Raw genomic sequence first — 25177 nt, forward strand, 5'->3', positions numbered from 1 at the left:
ATTATATTATAAAAAAATCTTTAAAAGTATAAAACCTTGAAAAACCACAATCTCTTTAAAAAAAGTCGTACAACGTTATACAGTAGACCATTTTAAAGGTAATTGATTTCTATTCCTATTACGTGTACCATTGCATATACCTAAAGTTACGTAGAAAAAAGTTACAGAACAATATTTGCGAAATAACAAGGAAAATTGCCCAAAATTGCTGTGAGTGGCGAATTTTGAAAAATCATATTTCGGAAACTGTAAATCCTAATGACCTCTACCAAACATCATTTTAAAGATAAAATATGTAAGTTTTCTTTCTGTGAAGCAATGTCTATACCTATATCCCCGTGGACAAAAGTTATGGGACAAAAAACAAAATTTATTTCTTTTGGGTTTCTTTGTGCTTTTTCTTTTGAATATATTTTTGTAAAAAAAAGTATCTTTGACTTTAAAAAGTTATATTTAGATAGGAAATTTAACCAGGAACAATTTTTAGGTAGAAGTATTTGTATCAAAAGTGCATAGAACTCACCCTAATGTAACCTGTGCCCAGGGACTAATTTACCCATTTCTCAAAAACGCACCCCTTTAAATGGTAGCACTCCGCGGTTTTTTCATATATAGATGTCCATTGACCATATCAAATAATAAAACCCCGTTATCGTTGTAGTTCCTTTTAGCTATCTTATTTTGAATATAATCAATGGCCTATTAATATAAAATCGTTTTAATGGTAACTAAAGGTGAGTTATAGGTTATTGAATAAATATTTTTTTTATAACATAAACTGATTAAACATTTGTCAAAATACTTAGACATATCTATCAAATGAGCCCTGAACAAGTTGATAACATTAAAATTTATACTCCAAAAATTTTTCCAAATTTATTTTTTTTAAATTTTTCCAAAAAAACGTTATTTTTTTTAACACCGTTAATTTTTACGATATCAGGTTCAGCTAAAAACCGTCTGAAAGTTAATTGTAAGGGATATTAAACCACGTTAAATTTATTCTTTTTAACCGCTTACTTTTTTAAAAATACCTAAAGGGTTAAATGGCCCCGGTTACATGGTTTTCGCAGCAAAATTTAAGCTTTAAACTTTTCTATCTGGGTTATTTCTTAGCCTACAGAAATAGTAGGGAAGGTAAAATATTTGATACACAAAAAACTAAAATTAGGTTATATATAATTTTTTACGTAAATTGAGTATTTTTGGAGTTAATATCAAAAGAAAATAACAATTACGATGATTTCAAAAATTATGATTTTTTTTTAATTATACCTTTTTTTTCAAGAATATGCATTCTAAACCGGTTAACATTGTTAAAATAATTAGTTAAACTAATATGTATAAAGAAGTTTTTGTAAGGATTACTATAAATTTTAATTTTTGTGGAAATGACGTATGTTATATTTTCACTTTTTGCTAAAAAAATCGAAAGAGTTCTCTGATTTTCATCATAACCTGTTTAATTTTGAGGCTATTAAATTCTTCTGGAGCTCATTTGATAGGCATTCCAACGTACTTTGACAAGTGTTTAGCAGATATATTTTATACAATGCATTGTTTTCCCGTTATTTAAGCTTGAATACTTAGATTTGAGTCTGGTCGAAAAAAAAATATATATTAAATTACCCATAACTCACTTTGAATTAACATCAGTTCAGTTCTTTAACTAAGTACTGTATTCACTTTTTATTATCTTTAATTTTGGAAGAATAACTTTTTTGTAAAAGCTTATATTTTTTCAGGTATACGTGAAAAACAGCTTTAAAACATGCATTTTTTTACGAAAAAAATAAAATCTTTGATCTTTAATAACTCAAAAAGTATCGATTTATATTAAAAACTTTATAAAAAAAAATTTGCATATAATTTGTCCTTCTATCACAGAAAGGGTGGCACCCACCTCAGGGTAAAAGCGTAAATTGGCATTATGTTACCTTTGTTACTTGAGGTATCCTCTAACCACTCACCAATTTTCATGAAAATCGATGGAAGGTCAAAGAAATCGAAGGTGAAAACCTTCAGTGACTGCACTATATATATTTTAAATCGACCAAAATGATGTTGGAATTAGTTTTTCAATAACAAAAAATAATTTAAGGATAAATAAATGTACGAGATAATGCTTTGCATGCGTCATTACTGGAGAATAAGCGTCGTGAATAATTTTGATTATAAACTGTATAATTTATTAAATATTTCTCAATCAGACATAATTTTCGCTTTTTACATTTATCTTGAAAATTGTTATGTAATAATTGGTAATATAAAACAATTAATAACATTTTACAACTATGAATTTAAGAACGGAGAATGTGACGACAATCAAGACCAACAGGTGTATTACGTTCTTCCAGAAAAATTGGATTTCACACTATACTTGTCAGAAAAGGAATGCTTTATAACGACCAATACGTAAGTATGTTTTTTAATGTCAATAAATAATTTTATGTTCTATCATATCATACCAGAAGAAAAATTAATTCTAATATAAAAGTGTCTCCTTTTTTTAATATTACACTTTCTTATACAGGGTGTACCAGAAGTAGCGGGACAGTCGAATATTTCGCGAAGTGAACATCCGATCAAAAAAACTGTCCGATGTTTATTTCGAGAGATATTAGACCGCCCCGCTAGTTTTGGGACACCCTATATATACTGCGAAGCATAAGTTAAGGATAAAGAAAATTATACTTATTTTCATAGTTGATTTTTTCTTGAACAGATTAACGGTTTTCGCCATTTTTTTTATTATTTTAGATTTTTCTTTAGTGTTTACATAGTTTTGCAAAGATTTACTCAAACTTCCTTTTTGTGCTTATACCGGGTGGGAGAAAAAACATGTTTTTCTTAAGTTAAGTTTGAGACACCCTGCAGGAAGGACGAGATGAAAATGTGAGAATACATCAGAAGCGTAATATAGTCTTAGGTATTGTGAACATTTTGTTTTTTGAATGTCCATGATATCTTTAGAAATAAAGAAAATAGCTGGTTTTACTCTATAACATGTATTTTAACGTTTAAACAAAACGAAATTCACCATCATTCTCTTTGCCTTATCCCTATGCGGGGTCAACTTCCCTAATTGCATTTCTCCACACAATTCTATCTTGGGTCTTTTCAATGTCAATCCCCCTTACCAACATGCCCTGCCTTATCGTCTCCCCCCAGGTCTTCTTTGGTCTTCCTCTCCTACTCCTTCCAGGAATCTGCACTTCAGCTATTCTTCGTATTGGGTGATTAACTTCTCGACGTTAAACATGACCAAACCATCTTAACCTATGCGCTCTCATTTTGGCATCAATTGGTGCCACACCTATACTTCCTCTAATATACTCATTTCTAATTTTATCCTTTTTTGTCACTCCACTCATCCATCTAAACATTCTCATTTCCGCCACATGCATTTGTTGTTCCTCTTTCTTCTTCACTGCCCAACATTCAGTTCCGTACATCATAGCCGGTCTTATAGCTGTTTTATAGAATTTTCCCTTCAGCTTCATTGGAATTTTTCTGTCACACAACACACCACTCGCTTCTTTCCACTTCATCCATCCAGCCCTTATTCTACTGCATGCATCTGCATCTATTTCTCCATTACTTTGTTATACCGATCCCAGGTATTTAAAACTGTTGCATTTTACAATCAGTTCACCATCCAAAAATACCATTATATTTGTAGTAACTCCATCTTTAAATGAACATTCCAAATACTTTGTTTTTGTCCTACTAAGTTTTAAACCTTTTCCTCCAGAGCTTACCTTCACTGTTCCAGTTTTTTTTCTAAGCCTCTTTCACTATTTCCTACTAATACGACATCATCAGCATACATTAAGCACCATGGAATTTTACCCTGTAGTTTCGCTGTTATCTGGTCCAAAACTAATGAGAATAAATACGGACTAAGCACAGAGCCTTGGTGCAATCCTACTTTCACATGAAATTTATCAGTCGCTCCCACACCTGTCCTAACACTAGTTGTTACTCCCTCATACATATCCCTCACAATCTTTACATATTCACCAGGGACTCCTTTCTTATTGAGTGCCCACAACAGAATCTCTCGAGAAACTCTATCATATGCTTTCTTACGGTCAATGAATACCATATGAGTGTTTGTTTCTTTACTCCTGTATTTTTCCATCAACTGCCTTATAATGAAAATTGCATCTGTTGTTGATCTGCCCTGCATAAAACCAAATTGATTCTCGGATATTTCGGTCCCTTCACGTATCCGTCTATAAATTACTCTTTTCCGTATTATTATGGTGTGGCTAAGCAGCTTTATAGCTCTGTAGTTTGTACATTGTTGTATATTTCCCTTGTTTTTGTAAACAGGTAACAGTATACTGCTTCTTCATTCGTCTGGCATTTGTCCAACTTCCATAATTCTATTAAATAGACCTGCTAACCACCTTGTTCCTTTCTCTCCCAATGCTCTCCATACTTACCCAGGAATATCATCTGGGGAAGTATGGAGAGCATTGGGAGAGACAGGAACATGTCTCTAAACAACAGGAACAAAACTAAACTATCAATAAAAAATAACAATAATAGAGCGTTAAAAACAGGAAGGCACATAACGTCAACAGTTCTTATCGACACCTATAAGGGTTATGTGTCAACCAAATAAGCGCTACACACAGTGCAACATAAGAGAGACGAGTTGTTTAATGGAGGCTCTGTGATATACAGGGGTGGAATTTCCTTGAGAGTAAGTAGGGATTTGGTGTCTACGTGCAGCCTCTTTAAATGGCGAGAGATACGTTACACAGATTTTTTCTTTGAATACTCATTTTCCTTCGCACTATATATAGGAAATAATAAATAATTTCATCTTAGTGGTATAAGATGTGGCCTCTTCACCTATCGCATGTCGTCAGCTAAAACACATATTAAAGAGTAATCATCTAGTTTCTTTGTTATTAAAAATATCAAAGGAATTAAAAAAATAAAATGTTCACAAAATATGAATCTACAACATAATATCGATGTATACCCACATTTGTACCATTTCCTCCCCACCGTTAAAACACATGTTTAACTACAAAGTCGTCTATTTTCTTTGTTTTTATATATATCATATCTAATATTCAAAAAACAAAAAATGTTCAAAAAACAGAACAATACAATTCCGATGTATTCTGTTGTATTTGTACCTCGTCCTCCCTACAAGGTGTCCCAAACTTAACAGAAGAAAAACTATTCTTTTCTTCCACCCGCTATAAGTACCAAAAATAAGTTTGAATAAACCTTTGCACATCTGTGAAAAAACTAAAGAAAAAACTAAAATAAAAAATAGCGGAATCCGTTAACCTGTTCACGAAAACTTCAACTATGAAAAAAGGCAGAATTTTCTATATCCCTAACTTATGCCTCGCGGTATATTATCATATCTCAGACAAACTTATGGTTGTCCAAAGGTAATAAAGAAAATACATTTTAAGAGCATCGCGATGTTTCAGTCCTGCAAAATAAGTCCAATTTATTCCTTTATATGCCTGATGATCAGCTTTCTAACGACTGAGTTGATTTTTAACGTCTTTTATAATTTAATTAAAATTATGGTTGGTTTAATATTTTTAGATTTCCGTTATGCAGCCAAAGAAGAAAAAATGATTCTGTTAAAGAGGTAGCCAAAACATCTTCAGAAGTTACGAACACTGAACAAAATGAAGAAGAGGAGCAGGAAACTGCGACTGATAATGAGTAAGTGTTAAATAACTGTTATATATTTATTTACGCGTTACTTTTTTGTTTACCAATATTAGCAAATTGTTCTAGATACGCAGTTATTATTATTGCGTTGTACAGTATCAATTCCCTTTTTTAAACTTGCTACTGCTATTGCTACTGTCATCATACTCCTACAGAAACTTTAATTATAGAACAAACATAAGATCCTCATGTAGTCGAGGAAATGAAGCATTTTGGCTCGCAATTTTTTCGTCCAGCATGGATTTACTTGAAATTTTCAGAAGGTAGGGAATAGTGGAATAGTCCAAGGATAATTTTCTATATCATGCTGCTGTACGCTGAAACCTTGGGGGTGGTTGCCAACCCATCTCGGGGATGGGAATTTTTTATTACATTTTAACCATGTGAATCGATGCAAAAAGTGATTTTAAGAAAAAAATGTTTCTACATTTTTTTCGTAAAACTAATATTTTTCGAGTTATTCGCGCTTGAAAGTAACAGTTTTTGGTTGAAAAAATCGACTTTTTTATAGGTTTTGTTGAGAATACCTCGAAAAATACTCATTTAATCAAAAAAACTGCAGATAACAAAATTTTATCTTTTAGTAAAAAAAAACTAAATTCTTTTTCTATAATATCTTTAAGACCAATAAAAACCGAGATTCGGCATGTTAAAGGGAAGCTTTTCTCGTCAAATACATAATTTGAAATATTCAAAGCCAAATAACGGGAAAACTTTGCATTTTTGGAGGAAAACTTAAATTACCTTTTTTCAAGCATACAATTAAACGTTTCAAAGAATAATAACAAAAAGTTTCTAGCATGAGAATAGAGCGACTTATGATCAAAAAAATTCGGTGCCTGCTTTTTTCTACGAAAAAATCAGTGAAAATAACCCCCTAGCTACCCTCCCAATTAAAAATTGGTATTCACTTTTCTGTAATTCCTTGTATATTTATATTGTCAATACACCCAAGAAGTTTAACTTATTTAAAAGGCCTAATTTTAGAAAAATTGGAGTTTAAAAAAATTGATTTTTTGAAATTTCGTATTTTTCACCATTTACTTCAAAATATCTCCGAAAATACTGGAGGCACGAAAAAAATGATAGACCACTAAATTGTAGCTTTTTTAACAATTAAACCTCTAGGTTTTTTAAAAACCTCTATTTACGAGCAGACACTCCCTTATTCGAGCCTTTAAACCTACCCCTATACAAAACTAAGGAATCTAACGGAATTTAATTTACAAAGTCTTATAGCTTTTCAAAAATCCTACAAAATCATTTTTGAAAAAACTTTTTATCGCCAAAAATGAAGGAGTAATGGTTATAAAGCGACTATTTTTTTTTCGAAATATTCGAATAGTCCGCTTATGGAACATTTTTAATGCATGTAATGTATATATAATACCACAGAGTGAACTGGTTCGTATAGTGGAAAATGACTTAAAAACAATTTGTATTTGTATTTCTACATATTTGTAAATTCGTATTTTTGAGTAAATAAATGTTTTTGTAAATCTTTAATTCTACTTTTTTTTCTGTATAGATCTATTAAATTATCTACTTATAAAAAATGTAATGTTCTTAAGGGTGGTTTTTAAGGGTTCAAATATTATGATATTATAGATTTTAAAGCATAAAACAATCATTATTTTTAGCCGATCCAAACCAAATTTTACCCATATTAAAGTTTACAATATTTTTATATAATTTTTGAAAATAAGGGGTAGTTTACATCCCTAAAAATAATCGACATCCTTGAGCATGTTATAGAACATGAAGTACAGGGTGCAATGATCCTAATCCCAAATTTTTATGTAAATCGATGTAAGCCGAAATTATTCTTTTAGGATAAGTAATTTTTTATATATAGCTCCAACAAGGGTCGTTTTAAGGGTTGAAATATTATGATAGTATATCTTAAAGCATAAAATAATCATGAAAAAATGCCGGAGCAATGGAACACAGCACTCATCTGCCCAATTCACAAGAAAGGTGATAAGACCATATGTGAAAATTAGAGAGGAATCGCACTGTCAGAAGTGGTGTATAAGGTATTAGCAAAAATTATAAGAACTAGATTGAAAGCTTATGAATCATAGATAATAGGAGAATACCAGGCTGGTTTCAGACAGGGAAGAGGAACAACCGATCAAATTTTTTGCTAAAGTTATTGCAAAACAATAGTTATGAACAAAATCTGGGATTACATATGCTCTTTATCGATTTTAAACAGGCTTACGACTCAATCTCACGAAACGGGCTATACGAAGCAATGAGAGCACTAGGAATATCAGAGAAACTGATGCGATTAGTTAAAATGACGTTAACCAACACAGTCAGTAAAGTCATGATAGACGGCAGTTTTTCAAATCAGTTTAACGTCAACAGAGGATTAAAACAAGGGGACCCCCTGTCAACAGACTTATTCAATCTAGTACTAGAAAATATAATTACAGGAGCCAATATCCAGACAAGCGGCACGATTCTTAACAGAAGACAACAGTGTATAGGTTTTGCAGATGACTTGGTGTTTCTGACGCGTTCAAGAATAGAACTTCAAAAAATGTTCAAGCAATTTGAAGAAGAAGCAAAAAAATATGACCTGACTATAAACCAAGGAAAAACCAAGTATATGGAAATGAGAGGAGAAAATGCTGAAGAAAATAAGTGGATTACCCTAAGGACAAACGACAAAGATTATAAATTTGAGAAGGTAAGTGAATTTGAGTACCTTGGAGTCACAGTTACAAATAGAGGAGACGAAGAGAGACAGATAGATAAACGGTTGTTAAAAGGTAGCAAAGCAGTAGGTTCATTAAACGCACTGTTGAAGGCAATAAAACGTGTCCAGGGCAGCCAAGATCCGAGCGTATGAAGCAATAGTGAGACCAACGGTGCTGTATGCATGTGAAACTTGGACAATGAACCAGAAAGTAGAAAAGAAGCTAGAGATTTGGGAGAGAAAAATATTGAGAAAAGTTTTTGGTGGTATAAAGGAGGATAACGGGGAATGGCGCAGAAGAACAAACCAGGAGCTAATGGAGATGTATAAGAAACCTAAAATAACTCAGAAAATCAAGGCACAGAGAGTTAGATGGTTGGGCCATGTTTTACGAATGCCACAAGAAAGAAACGTCCTAAGAGTTTTATCAGCAGGAAAACAAGGGAAGAAAAGAAGAGGGAGACCACGAAGGAAGTGGTTTGATGCCGTCCGGACTGAACTAGAAGAAATGGGTACAAGAGACTGGAGAGGACAAGTACAGGACCGCAAAAAGTGGAAGAAATTAGTCAAGACTATCGAAGCCAAGGGCCTCTAAGGCCTGTAGGGCTGTTATATATATATATATATATATATATATATATATATATATATATATATATATATATATATATATATATATATATATATATATATATATATATATATATGGATTCCGACTTTAGGAAGCCAAAAACGCTATATCGCACCGGTCATACGAAGCCCGACACCTCCTTACGAAGCCCGGATTCGGGCTTCGTAATTCTTTAATGTTATTTCCCCAAAAAACGTACTTTACACCATCTCTCGATATTTTAACCAAGTTCAGAACATGTGAATACGCTTGGGCTTCATATATATTCGGACAAATTTTAGAAATGTACCATAGGTAGCTCTGAAATCATGATTAACAATACGAAGCCCGGGCTGCTTATGCCTGGAATTATTATCAAAACATACACTCGTAGTTCATGGTATCTACCACCAGTTTGCGCTGCGAAAAGAAGTATATACTCTGTAGAAGTTCAGCAGCGTTAGGAAGCCCACATTGAGCTACCGATTATAAGAAGCCCTGAAGTTTGGCAACGTTTTTGCATATTCCTCAAAGTACTATTAGCTTGTAAACATTTTTATTATTACCTGGCAATGCACATTTTTTGTATTTTTGGGTCGTTCATCGTCATTAATCTTGTGTACTAAGACTCCCGAGAACAGATTATGGTAATTCTTAGCATTACCTGTACACAGTAAGATACCGACAGAAAAAAGATTTAAAAATTGAATCGCAAAAGAATTATTTATTTTAATTGATACAATTAATACAAATTAATACTTTGTATTACTAATTTACTATTTTAGTTTGTAATAAGCCACATAATTTGCTACCAAATAGGAAATTAATATGACAAATTAAATTATTGTTTTTTTTTTATTTAAAAAAGGTTAATGCCTCGACAACTAATGGCCATTGGCATGGTAGGTACGGTAATTTTTAACAGTTAGGTACCTAGTGTAATGTGTAGTGTGTGTGTGTTGAGTAAGTGTCTTGTTACTTTGCAAAGTTGACGTCATTGTCTTTGCAAAGAGACGCTAACTGTATCCGAACGTCTGCGGTTCCTCCGGTGAGTACCGATCCCACAAGGACAGAAACTATTTTCATTTATTAATTTATAATAAATGAAACATTTCTGACCCTGGTGAGATTCGAACTCACAACCATTCGGATTTTTCGATCCAAAGGTAGGCGCTCTTACCACTCAGTCAAGGACGGAGTTAAAGTTATTATTATTAAATATTACTTTATAAAATTAAAAATAGTCATTCTTATGAATTATGCGTATTATTCTGATTCTGATACGATGAACACTTGTTTGATGGGTCTGAGCCACACAATTGAGGGTTAGGCCACTGTTTCATTCGTATTTTTAGTATTTGTCAAGGCAACAATACATTATGTAGTGCCATATTGCCAAATATAGAGCTAGATTGTGTAGACCACTGTTGAACCATATATCCAATTTTTCTGCTTTTATTGATGTATTAATCTAAAAATGCTCAATTTGTGGACTGTGCCACTGTTGCTCTGAGCGCCTCATTTAATACAAATACAAAATATTTAATACAATAATGCATATAGATTTTCCCTTCGGAAAAAATCAAACAATATAGAGGTTTTTTAATTTCATTAAGGGTATGGGCACGTAGTTTCTGCTGAAATGCTACTCAAATGGAATTCATTTTTTTTTTCGAATTCTGAGAAAACTAATAATTATTTTTGAAAATTTTAAACTCAGAATAAGAGATTACGTTATTAGCGAGGGCCGAAAGTCCCTGAGAACTTCTATAATGTTTATTTTAATAAGTTACAGGGCTAAAAACTAAAAGAAAATTTAGTGTGACTTTTAATTTCAAAATATCTCATTCAAAATAAACTTGTTATTTATTGTAAGAGACTTTCGGCCCTCGGTAATAATTTAGTCTTTCATTTTGCGTTTAAATTTTTCAAAAATATTTATTGTTTTTTTTTCAGGATTTGAAAAAAAATGAACACAATGTCCGTGGTAATATTTTCCAAATCTTTGTCAGTAGTAAATAGAATATTGCCAGCATATTGTCAGTCAGACAGTGACAATTTTAAATATTTGACCTGGCATTGGGAATATTTTCAGTTGTTGATTAAATAATATTGATAATGTGTTTAATAAATACTTGATTTAAGACGTGAACTTAATAAAAAGTTATTTATTGTTTATTATTTATGGAAGATCCAAAGCAGAGAATACACCAGGATATATTCAGTGATCCAAGTATTGTGTTGTTACAGATGTTCAAAATTGTAAGCGTTTCATAGTAACAATATATTATTAAAAAATCACTTTATCACTTTTCCTCTTTTCTCGATTGATTATTAGCTTTTGTTGTACAGTAGATAAATTATTACTGAATACATAGGTAGTGAAAAAATTATCAGTAGTAATTGCACAAGAGCTCTGAAATTATCGAATTTTTCCCGAGTGACACTTTGACAGTATTAATTTCACGACCCGAAGGGGAGTGAAATTACGTCAAGTGGCACGAGGGAAACAATTCGATAATAATTTCAGAGATCGAGCTGCAATTTGCTGCGATTATTTCATGAATAAAACTGTTTAAAACCAAAATTTTATTGTAATTTATTTATGTAAGTACAAATTAGTACAATTAAACACACAGTTGTTATAAATATTTGACGATTGAAAGTCATCAATTTTATAAGTTTTAAAACAGTAATTGTCATTAATGTCACTGAATGTATTTTTTCACAGCAACGAAGGGCAACTGACGTAATATACTTGACGATGGGATATTATCAAAAATGATCAATTTAATTTGTATTTCTGTAGCTTTCTATTGGTCGGAAATATGAAATAATCATATTAATTAACTGAATTAACAATTAAGGCAATTAATTATACTAGTAAAAGTTATCCAAGAACATTCAAAAGCCATCTTTAGAGTTAATGATGAAGTTGTCAAGTAAAGTTTACATATCCATACCAGTGACAATTTTACTACACGTAATTTGCGGTGTAAAGACAGAAAGAGTGGGGATAGCCTTAAAATATTTGCGAATTATGTACCGATGGCCCTAAGAAATGTTTAATAAACAACATATTAAAAAGTTCTAGTCTAGAAGTGGGCACTTAATTTTTTATTAAACAAATGAACTGCGAAATTAGATGTTTCTTTAAATAACCCCGAAAATATAAATTTTAGAAAAAAACTGACTTGACTTGAAAAATTCAGACAATTGAAAAAAACCTAAATATAAGATTAAAATTTTTATAAAATTAAATCTGTAGCTTCTATAATTTTTTATTTATAACGCTAAAGTCACCCTTCTCACAAATATTGGCGCACTGTAAACTAGCGAAGTGCACGGCTGAGTTATTTAAGTGTATTTCTCTAATTAATGGATCAAATAAAATTTTACAAATTGGACAAGAAAGAAGGAAATTAAGAGAAGGAACAAGAAAGAATAGCTTAATTGGAAAGAAGAACAATTAAGCTATCTTATGGTTATAATAAAAAGAAATAAAATGTATGGGCATAAGTACGGTGTGGGCTGAATTTTGTTTAAACATTATTTAAAAATGTGTAACTAATAAAATTTTTCTTATAAAGCTCTCAAATTTGCACAACTTACCTTTCAAACATCTTACTAAACAATGTTTCATTCAAAAAAATGCCAAAAATTTAATTCAAATGATATGACGCAAAAATGCAATTTTTGAAAACTTTTACGTAAGTTTTAAGGAAAAACGTAGTTTACACAATTACCAGCACTTTAAAACGGTATTACTCAAGTTTGAAAAGATTTTTTACAATTTTATAGGTGATTTTTTAAAGCATTTGATGTATTTTTAAAATTTACTCAATAATTTTATTTTAGAAATGAAACTATGAAACTATGAATGAAACTATTCCTTTTTGACAAAAATTAAGAAAGATAACAAAAATGTACCTAATACAAAAACCGAAAATTACCAACTAAAAAATTGTTTATAAAAAGTGATCAAAAATGTTTTCTCTAAAACTTACCTAAAATATATTTAATAATAAGCTTGAACAATAATAAATTTTCAACAAAAAAATATTTTTAGCTCTTAAACATTATGTCTGCGTAACTTCGAACCTATTAATAACTTTTTTATTACCAGTTTTACGAAAAAAGTTATTCTTTATAAAATACTCTGCATCGTATATGATCTCAGATGCAACCATCAAATATCAAATTTTATTAATTTTACATACGAGGTTTTACATACGATTTTACATTTTGACATACGAGGTATGTAAAAAAATATGAATTTCACTCAAGAGTAAAGTACCTTTAGATTTCACAATATCGAAAATTGTTATTAAAAAAAGTTGGTTGGAATTACAAAATATGTTTCACTGTTTAATTACATTCTTCTAAATGAGATATTGTGAACTATAAAGGTATGGTATGTTTAACAGTAAATGGTCGAGTTCAATTAGTTACCACTATAAACATCCTGGAATAACCGATAATAGTATAAAAGGTCCGGTTTCAGGTAAAATTTAAATATGTTTTCTGGTACAATTTCTTTGCTTTATTATGGGATTACCGTCTAGTCAGTGTTAATTGTCAAAAGACCCCAACTCTGTCTACCTCGGTTGCTTATCGCTCCGGGTGGGTCTTAACAATGGGCCAGGTCAGATAAATTTAATAATATTTACGACCGCACTAATTGAACTCAACCATTTACTGTTGAACAAACCATACTGAACTGTTAAGCAAAAGTCATATTTGTTTGATATCTGATGGTTGTTTTTTGGACTTTAGACCAGAATAGAGTATTTTATGAAGAATAACTTTTTTTCGTAAAATTAATAATAAAATAGTTGAAATAATTGAAATAAAATAATGATGATGGGTATCCGTAATTTGAGAAAACATTGAATTTTTTTTTCAATTATAATGATGTAATTATAATAAAACATAGTTTTTAATTCCCAACAAATTTTTATAATACCCATATTTTGATATTCTGGAATATAAAGGTACTTTACTCTTTAACAAAATTCGTATTTTTGACATACCTCGTATAAAATTGATAAAACTTGATATCTGATGATTGGGTTTTAGATTTTAGACTATGCAGAGCAATTTATGAAGAATAAACTTTTTTTCGTAAAATTTGTAATAAAAATGTTTCAAATATGGTTCCTTGCTACGCAGACATAGTGTAGAAGAGCTTCTTTATAAGCATTTTCAAATTGTAATGCCATATTCGGATTCAGCATAATCAAAAACAAAATAGAAACAAAATTCAACGATATTTTTAAAATTATTTTAAATTATATAATTTAACATGATTGTTTGGAATTAAGAACTATATTCTGATATGCAATTTCATCCTTCTAATGGAAAAAAAAATTTTGAAAATTTTTCTAATCAACATTATTTTTAGTTTTTTATTTCAATTATGATATATATAGATATTTGTATAACAAGGGAGGAAAGTGCTTCTTTTCCTCCCGAGAATGAAGTTTACTGCCCGACGCGTAGCGGAGGGCAGTAATCATTCAAGGGAGGAAAAGGCACTTTACTCCCATGTTATACATATGGTTTTTCCACCTTCCTCAAATAACAAGTCATTTTTTCATTTTTACTTAATTTATTTGTGTAACTAACCAACAAAATTTATTAGAACTAAAACTAATAAGTACGTACAATATAACTGTCAACTGTCAAATATAAGTCAAAATAAAAATGTAAACATTGTTAAATCAAAATAACAATTTACAGTTTTTTACCATTCTGTGAAATACAGAGTGTTTTATAAATAAACGTTAAAATGTATACAAACTTACGTAATAGAAAATAGATATTGTACAGGGCGTCAATAAGTTATATTTTTATGAATGAAATACCATGATGTCACTTTTACTTTTCTTCCCTAGGGAGGAAAAGTACAACTTTGCTCCCTACAATCAGGTCCGGAAAAGTATACTTTCGGTAGAGGTAGGTGGAAAACTCTTTTATTATTCATTTTACAAAAAACAGTTATTCTTTATAAAATGTTCTACAGGGTCTAAAACCTAAAATACAACCGTCTAATATCAAATTTTGTCAATTTTATACGAGGTATATAAAAAAAATATGAATTTTCCCAAGAGTACTTAAATAATATACCCTTATTTTTCACAATATTGAAAATTGTGCTTATGTAAAGTTGTTTAGAACTAAAAACCATAATTAACCCGCCAGTGGTCGCTATATGAGATTTTCTCTCACGGTTTCAGAAAATTGCACAGAATTTTTTTTCTGGGAAATTATAAGATCTGTAGTTCCTTCTAGTCTCCTAACTATCCTCCCTCGACAATCTAATAGAATCGTCCGCTTAGATAGTGACTCAGTTGACCTAATATCACCCAATTGTTGAGTCAGCGCGCTTCAAGTGAGACATTCTCTCATCAAGCGACCACCCGCGTTACGAACTGTACATAAAAATTAATTTTATTTTGGCACTTAAAACCTAAAATAATGTAAAAAAAATTGTAATTGTCATCAATCAATTTTTCCAGAGCATTCTTGTTATATTTGTGTGCTGTGCCGTAAATTATCAAGATACGGAGATTGATTAATATTGGTTTAATTCCGATTATTTCTTTTTATTTTATTACATTATTATTTATATTATGTTACATTTTTTTTTCTTATTATTAGTTAAGAAAAAAAGTTTAAAAACTGTTTTAAAAACTTTATTTTGTAAAAAAAGGTAACATTTGGATATGTGAGAGAAAATCTCACGCGCGACCACTCGCGTAACAATCTACCTAGCGACCAATGCCGGGTCGCTAGGTAGGGAATCTATCTTTGGTTGGGAAATAAGCCACAATTAAATTGAAAAAATAATTTTATTCGCGTTTGGACGCCCAAATCGGATGTCGTTGTCAAAATATAAAATATTACTAATATTTACTCGGTAATATTTTGTATTTTGACAATGACATCCGATTTGGGCGTCGAAACGTTAATAAAATTATTTTTTCAATTTAATTGTGGCTTATTTCCGAATCAAAATAATTATAAAAATGCCACAAGAAAATAGCTTCAGAACAACACTAAAAACCATCTTCCAATTTTCCATCCTTCTCATTGAAATATTCTGAACTATAAAGGTACTTTATTCTTGATCGAAATTTATCTTTTTTGACATACCTCGTATAAAATTAATCAAAATTGATATAAGATGGTTGTATTTAAAGTCTTTGGCCATGCAGAACTTTTTACAAAGGATAACTTTTTTTTCGTATAATTAATAATAGACCAGTAAGGATCTGTTTTTAGATGGATGTGAGAGGTGGCATTCAGATTTTTGCGGATAAAGTTAGGTGATAACTTCGTTATTAATAATTGATTAATGCTCCGTCTCAAATATGCCCGGAACATTAATAAAAAAAATAAAATATTTAAAAATTTCAAAAAATTTCGTTTTTTTTTTCTAATTTTTTTGCTTATAACTTTAAAACGATTCATTCTGGAACAAAGTCGTATAGGAATAAAACAAAGGTAATTAAATTTTCTATCAGATGCGATTGGTTAAAAGTCTCTTAATTAATCACCCTTGCTGCAAAATAGCAATAAATATAAAATAAGGGGGCAAAACAAGCCTGTTATTATTCAATTATTTTCCATCACTTAGGTTACACTTGGAACCTTCCTAATTCGCTTAGAAAATTTTTGTAATGTGCTAAAACCGTACACCAAATTTCATTAAAATTGACTTACTAGATTTTGAATAATAATTTTGCAATCTAAACTTTTTTTAAAAAATTAAACTTTTTTAAAATCTTGCACAACAAAAACTAGTGTATACAAAGATTTGTCAATCTTTTTACATATAAAGAAGCACTCCACCTATCTAATGCACTTTACAGAATTAAAATCGGATTGTTTAAGCAGCCTCAGCAATGTTTTAAAGTTATAAACAATTTTTTGGCTTATAAACAAATTAGTCCTGTGGCCAGGAGGGGGTGCTGCGGGCTCCTTTATTTAGATGCGCTTACCCAAGATTTTTATGTATTTTTTGACCCGTGGAACACGATTTTTTTGGGTAACAGTTGATCCGGATATCAATAAAATTGTTATAAACAAACAACTTGAGGAATTACATAACATCGATTTTTCGCAAAATAAAACACTTTTTTATATTTCTTGGGTAAGTCTAAGCAAAAAATGTTCTTACAAATTTTTTCGTAGGATGCATAGTTTTCGAGATAAACGCAGTGGAACTTTCAAAAAATCGAAAAAGTGCAATTTTTGAACGCGAATAACTTTTGATTAAAAAATAAAATAGCAATTCTGCTGACAGAATTTGAAAGTATAAATCAAATTATACCGGTTTTAATTATTTGCATTGCTAAAAATTAATTTTTTATTATTAAACAAAGCTATTTGTTTATAAGCCAAAAAATTATTTATAAGTTTAAAACATTGCTGAGGCCCCTTAAATAATCCGATTTTAATTCTGTAAAGTGTATTAGATAGGTAAAGCACCTCTTTATATGTAAAAAAATTAGATAACTTCTAAATGGTCTACTTTTTGTTCAGAAAGATTTTAAAAAATTTGAACTTTTTTAAAAACATTTAAATTGCAAATTTATTATGCAAAATCTATTAGGTCGATTTTAATGAAATTTGGTACACAGTTTAAGTATGTTACAAAGAATTTCCTAAGCGAATTACTAAGGTTCTAAGTACCACCGAAGTGGTTAAAAACATTGAATAACAACAGGCATATTTTGCCCCCTTATTTTGTATTTATTGCTATATTGCAGAAAAGGTAATAAGTTAAGACATTTTTGACCAGTCGGATATCATACAAAATTCAATTATCTTTATTTTATTTCTCTACGACTTTGTTCCAAAACGAATCGTTTTAAAGTTATAAGCAAAGAAACAGAAAAAAATCGACGTTTTTCGAATTTTTAAATATTTTATTTTTTTTATTAATGTTCCGGCCATATTTGAGAAGGAGCATAAGTAAATTATTATTAACGAAGTTATCACCTTACTTTATCTGCAAAAATTCGAATGCCACCTTTCACATCCAAAAATAGACGTTTTTTCACAAATCCTTACTGGTCTATAATAAAATAGTTATCATAATTGAAATAACTGAAAATAATGTTGTATATCCATAATTAAAAAAATTCAACTTTTTTTTAATTAGAAAGATGAAGTGGAACATTAGAATATAGTTCTTAATTCCAAACAACTTTTCATTACAACAATTTTTAATATTTTGAATAATAAAGCTACTTTACTCTTGAGTAAAATTCATATTTTTTGACATAATATCTCGTATACGGCTTAAAAAAAATGAACCGATGGTTCTATTTTTAATTTAGACCATGCACAACTTTTCACGTTGACGAACAGAACGTCTATAGTCGTCTAATTTCCATTGATGTAATGTGACACAACGTCTATATACGTTGAATTTTTCCCTATTCTACTTTGCAAAATACATATAGTGTCACAACACTTGCTTATACATTTGACGCAGTGTCCGACAACGTGTTAATTGGACACACTGTACAAAACAATTATTGTTATTGTTTAAACAAATAATAATCAATTAGCGGCAAAATCTGTGAGTAGAACTTTTTTACTTTAACATGTATATAAACTAACAAAAAAAGTTTTAGAAAAAGATAATCTTGTTTGAATTGCTCCGAAACAATGCATCTTTTCGTTCTATCTTGACTCTTCTAAAATGCTTCGTATAGATTGCTGAATAGAATTGGGCTTCTTATAACAGGCAATATGACGACTTATATACACATATAAGGATCTCGTAGAACAGTCGTATTATTTAAACGTAAATTAAAACATGGCAACATCGTCGGGCTTCGTATAATGCGTAATCCATATACACTGTGAACGCGTTTATACGAGTGGGCTTCGTAAGACTGTAGGAATAAGACAGTGCTACAATCCCCTTACCCCGTAAACCGCGGGCTTCCATTCATCGGCAGGTTGTAGCGGGCTTCCTATCATTTGTGAGCCATATATATATATATATATATAATGGAGATTGTGGGCCAAAATAGACTGCATCCTCAAGAATCACTGCTTGATATATATATATATATATATATATATATATATATATATATATATATATATATATATATATATATATATATATATATATATATATATATATATATATATATATATATATATATATATATATATATATATATATATATATATATATATATATATATATATATATATATATATATATATTGCATTTGCGTCCCTCGTGGCTTCCGTATAGTTTTGACTCTTCGTGACTTCCGATCAATATACATCGTGTATATTAACAAGATTAATTTCATACAGTTAGCGCTCGCTTTGGCATCCGTTATACTGGCAACAATGTACTTATGGTATCAAGTAAAATATTTAACCTTGGTTGTGTTTACGTGAGAATTTAGTTGAAGAACCCAGACAAATTCTATTTATAACTTTTGCCAACTAGCTGGTTTGCTCGGATATACGATAAGGATTTGCTGTAAATTCTTTGTTTTCGTTTTTATACTCTTAAATCAGGTTAGAAAAACTTATTATTTCTTGGGTGTAGTTATGAATAATGTATTTTCTAGACTTTAAAATTTTCTATTTATTTTGATGGAAGAAGATTATGGATTTCGGAAGATTTCGATGGAATAAGTTATAATGTAATATACCTAACAATACCACTATATACCCTTGACAAATGTTTTTTTTTTGAGTTAATAATTGTTTGATGAGCCTTTCGATAGGTTAGGTTTATTCTTAAATTTTATTTTGATAAATTATCGGTGTTGTTTCTCTCTCTCTCTCTCTCTCTCTTTCTCTCTCTCTCTTTCTCTCTCTCTCCCTATCTTTCTCTCCCTGTAATACTTTCCCTTATTATGAAGTATTGGGCGCTCTTGCGTTTCTTAGCCAAAAATCAAAGATGGCTGATTCGCAGGATTAGCGCATCCTTTTCTGTTTTATTCTTTCGAAATTTGCTATACAAGTATTTTCCATTGCTCTCTGTTTGACTTCTCTCCATCTCAACGCCAATTCTTACATGATCTCTTGTTACAGTTCTTCTCCAGCTATTAATATTTTGATTTTGGTTAATTCTGATATATCGCGTGTGTTCCAGATTTTCCTTAAGAGGAAACAGTAGCGATCAACAGGTAGCGAAAACGCGTTCCAAGATTGCGGCTGTAATTTTGAATATTTTTTCGAAATATTTGGCACACGTATTCGTAATATAATAAAGAATGACGGTACAGAGCCAATTTGAAAAATATATTAATATGTGGAAATTACTCGGTTATTAAATACAATATTAAAAAAACGAGCCTGTACCGCCATTAAGAAGAACAAAAAATACACTTTCTTCAAATAAACTTTTTTATCCAATGCCTAGATTTTGTGTAATTTTGGAACTACTAAAATTTTTTATTTCATTAGTAGTTCCTAAATGACACAAAATCTAGGCATTGGATAAAAAAGTTTATTTGAAGAAAGTGTATTTTTTTGTTCTTCTTAATGGCGGTACAGGCTCGTTTTTTTAATATTGTATTTAATTACAGAGTAATTTCCACATATTAATATATTTTTCAAATTGGGCTCTGTACCGCCATTCGTTATTATATTACGAATACGTGTGCCAAATATCTCGAAAAAATATTCAAAATTACAGCCGCAATCTTGGAACGCGTTTTGGCTACCTGTTGATCGCTACTGTATCACCTTAATGCATTATATGATTACATAATGAGTGCATATTGTGCCTTTACTATCTTTTTTTCTACATCTGCTCTACTAGCGCCTTTTTTTCCATAATCGATCCCAGATATGTAAAGTTAGCTATCTCCTGTATTTGTCTTCCTTGTATTTTAATTTTAGTTTCTTGGTTGCTGTTTTTTTTTAAGTTTGGTTTTTTTGTCTTTATCTTCAGACCCATTATCTTGGAGTATTTTGCAAGCTTGTCGATCTTCTTTTGCTTATGGCTACTATGTTCGGTTAGGGGACAAATGTCATCTGCGAACTACAAATCGTCCAACTAGTTATGCAATTTCTATCTAATACCTCTTTTTTTACCACTTATTTTCTGCATGATCCAGTCCGTTATTATTATAAATATTGTCGGTGTTATTGCTCGCCAATTCTCGCATTTATTGAAATCGCCCTTTTTTGGTATCTTAATAGTTAAACCCACGTTCCATTTCTGTGGGAGCTCCTGGTCGGCCTATATCTTGTTAAAGAGTTTGTGTAACATTTCTACTGATTCGTTTGCGTCCGCCTTTATTAAATATATCGGTAGTTTGTCGCTTTCAGCGGCTTTGCCATTTTTTTAGTTGATTTAGTGTGTTTTGTATTTCTTCTTTCGTAATTTCCACTGTTCTAATGTTTATTTCCTGTATTACATTATCTCCGTCTATATCTGGTGTTTGGAGTATATTTCCTCGCTGTGTTCTTTTCATCTTTGTATTATTTTATGTTCTGATTAATTATATTATTTCCTTGTTTATCTTTAATTTGTTTATTACTGTTTAGTGTTTTCCCTGTCAAATTTCGGATGATATTGTACTGTATTTTCAGGTCGTTTTCTTGCGCAACTTTTTCTGACATTTTTACCATATGATTTACGTAGTATCTTTTGTCTTTTCTGGCTTGCTTTTTAACCGCTATATTTTTCTTTGTATTTCCTTTCTACTGCTTTTCCTTCTTCGGTTGCTTCTTTTTGTAACATTTTTTCTTTAAGTTTCTTTCTTTCTTCTCTTAGTTGCAATAGTCCAGAAAAATAAGGTTTTTGTCAGGACACTTGCCAGCCAGGTTGCAAATGGTTTTTTTGGAGATATACCTATTACATTATAAATACAACAATGCCCGTCACAATTCGGACGAGAATTTTAGTTATTAACAAATAAGTGTCAAACATGACAGTTTTTTCGTTTAAATGGCTACAGGTAAAGATAACCTAATTAAATATCTTACTTAGATTATTCATCTTTTAGTAGATAAGCAAAGGTTTAAAATGGAAGTTTTTGAGTTTTGTTCTGATTATTTGTGATTTCAGAAATTGCAAAATAAAACTAAATTTCGAAAATAAAGAAATTGCTATAACTTTTGCAAAAATGAACTTAAGACTTTGATATTGCATGAAATGTTGAGTCAAACAGTCCACATAATGCACAAAAAATTGCAAGACGATTTGTCAATTAGTTTAAATTGCATTCGATTTGTTTATCACAACGAGCTTTTTTTGCAATGTTGTTCAGAAAATAATAATGATACAGTAATTCTGTGGAAACCACAGGAAAGGAGAATACTTACATTTTCAACTTATTTAAAAAATCAATAAAAAGTCATATTTACCATTCTGAAAACATTTTACGAAAGTAGAATCATTTTTGGCTTATAAAGAATTTGAATAACCATATTAACTTATTGACTAAATCTGCGTTGGGATTTGAAAAGCTGATATTTTTACACGAATTTTCAAAAAAAAACTTTTCGCCTAGGTTAATTACGAGGAAATTTAGCCACTTTTATTACTTATTTAATTTACAGTTACTTCTATATACATAAAATTCTCCTGTAACAGTGTTAGTTATCATATTCCTCCGAAACGGCTTGACCGATTTTTATGAAATTATACACATATATTCTGTAGGACTGAAAATAGATTGTAATCTATTATTTATACCTATAAGTTATAAGGGGGTTACCCTCTGCCACTTTTTTATTGTTTTAGAAAACATTGTCTACCTTAATTTTATAGTGTGTACCATTAAAACTATATATACAACCCTTAATTTTCACCCTTCTATCACCAAGACCCTATTTTTTAATACCCTATTTATTTACATCTATAAAATTTTCCTGTCGTAGTGTTAGTTACCATAATCCTCCGATACCGCTTGAACGATTTTTATGAAATTATATAGGTATACTCGAAGGTCTTAGAATCATAATTATCGGCCCCATAACGTTTTGTATTAAGCGCAACATATCTTTGAAAAATAAATTTCATTTTTTGAGTGCACGGATTTTAATAATTCCCCTCCACCGACCATGAGTCGAATTCTGTGGAGTTATTTTTAAAGATATATTAACCACTCTGTTCAAGTTTACTCAATCTTTTAGATATAAACTGTATACATGCCTTGAACTTCAAAATAGTGCTAGTTAGCTTTCTTAATTGTTAGGAAGAAACTAGCTGTGAATTAAATACAAAAAGTAGCTAACTTTGACCGTAATTAACCAAGGTGAAAGTTTTTTTACATTTATGTAAAAGTACACATCGAAAACAATGTGATAACAACACTGTATTTACTACAGGGGTATTTCCTGTACACCAACAATCAGCAAAATATACGGAAGAACCTTAAAAAACCGAATAGAAGACGAATACAAGAATATGGAAGCAAAAGAACAAGCAGGATTTAGATCTGGAAGATCTCACTTGATCACCTTTTTGCAATCGCACAAGTCATGGAAAAGAAAACAGCGATTAACCAAGAGATTCATTTCGTATATTATATTGATCTGAAAAAGGCATACGACAGTGTACCTTCGGTAAAGTTATGGGAGGCAATGGAGGATACAAATATAAACATGTGAAAACGAAATGTGAAAAGTGAAAACTACCCCTAACTGTAAAAAATTATAAAACAACATTTCTAACTTTAATAATGTCTACATTTGGTTTTTATTAGGTACATAATGATTGTTGTATGCTTTAAGATATACTTAAAACCACCCTTGTTAGAGCTATATATAAAAAATTTACTTATCCTAAAAGAATCATTTCAGCTTGCATCGATTTACATAAAAATTTGGGATTAGGATCATATCACCCTGTACTTCATATTCTATATCATGCTTAAGGGCGTTGATTATTTTAGGGGTGTAACCTACCTCTTATTGACAAAAATTTTATAAAAACATTGTAAATTTTAATATGGGTAAACTTTGGTTTTGATGGGTTAAATAATGATTGTTTTATACTTTAGGATAAAATATCATATTTCAACCCTTAAAAACCACCCTTAATAACATCACAATTTTTATAAGTAGATAATTTAATAGATCTATACAGAAAAAAAGTAGAATTAAAGAATTACAAAAACATTTATTTACACAAAAATACGAATTTACAAATATGTACAAATACAAATAATTTTTAGTCATCTTCCAGTATATCAACCGATTCTGTGGTATTATACATACATTGAAAATTATCCATGAGCGGACTATTCGATATTTCAAAAAAAAAATCGTTTTTTGAACATGGCTCCTTTATTTTTGACGATAAAAAGTTTTTTCAATAATAATTCTGTAGGATTTTTGACGAGTTCTAAGACCGTGAAAACTAAATTCTGTAAGATCCCTTAGTTTTTAATTGGGGTGAGTTTAAAAGACTCGAATAAGGGGGTGTTTGCTCGTAAATAGAGGCTTTAAATAGCTATAGTATCTTGTTAACTGTTCACTGCAATGAAAATCTATGCACAAGAGAATTTTACTTATTAAATAATAAGCGAAAATTTAGTAGTCCAAAATTTTTTTCGTATCTCCAGTATTTTCGGAGATATTTTGAAATAAAAGGTGACAAATAGGAAATTGCAAAAAATCAATTTTTCTTCAAGTCAAATTTTTATAAAATTAGGCCTTTTAAATAGGTCAAACTTCTTGGGTATATTGATAATACGAATATAAAGGGAATTACAGAAAGGTGAAGACCAATTTTTAATCAGTAGAGTAGTTAGGGGGTTGTTTTCACTGATGATTTTTTCATAGATAATAGCAGGTACAAACCTTTTTTTGATCACAAGTCGCTTAATTGTCATTCTAGGAGGTTCATATTACTATTTTTTGATAGGTCTAACAGTATACCTACTTAAAAATATTATTTAAGTTTAATTTAATTTGTGTTACTAAAAGATGCATTTTTGATATCTACAGTTTTTTTGATTAAATGCATATTTTTCGAGGTATTCTCAAAAAACCATCTAAAAAAGTCGATTTTTTCGTCGAAAGACTGTTACTTTCAAGCGCGATTAACTCGAAAAATACTAGTTTTACGAAGAAAATGTAAAAAACATTTTTTTTAGAATTCATTTTTACATCGATTTACATGGTTAAAA

General features: G+C 30.3%; 1 protein-coding gene across 1 annotated transcript in view; it reads left to right on the plus strand.

Annotated features, from left to right (window-relative positions):
- The first annotated feature begins 1339 nt into the window (after positions 1-1339).
- LOC114343886 (coiled-coil and C2 domain-containing protein 2A) overlaps positions 1340-25177 on the plus strand; it is a 217388-nt gene continuing 193550 nt past the window's right edge. Inside the window, exons 1-3 of the mRNA XM_050647533.1 lie at positions 1340-1357; positions 2306-2415; positions 5587-5709. Coding sequence (XP_050503490.1) covers positions 1340-1357; positions 2306-2415; positions 5587-5709 — 251 coding nt within the window. The remainder of the gene's footprint in view (positions 1358-2305; positions 2416-5586; positions 5710-25177) is intronic.

The sequence above is a fragment of the Diabrotica virgifera genome, chromosome 3, assembly GCF_917563875.1.
Source record: "Diabrotica virgifera virgifera chromosome 3, PGI_DIABVI_V3a".
NCBI classification, from domain to species: domain Eukaryota; kingdom Metazoa; phylum Arthropoda; class Insecta; order Coleoptera; family Chrysomelidae; genus Diabrotica; species Diabrotica virgifera.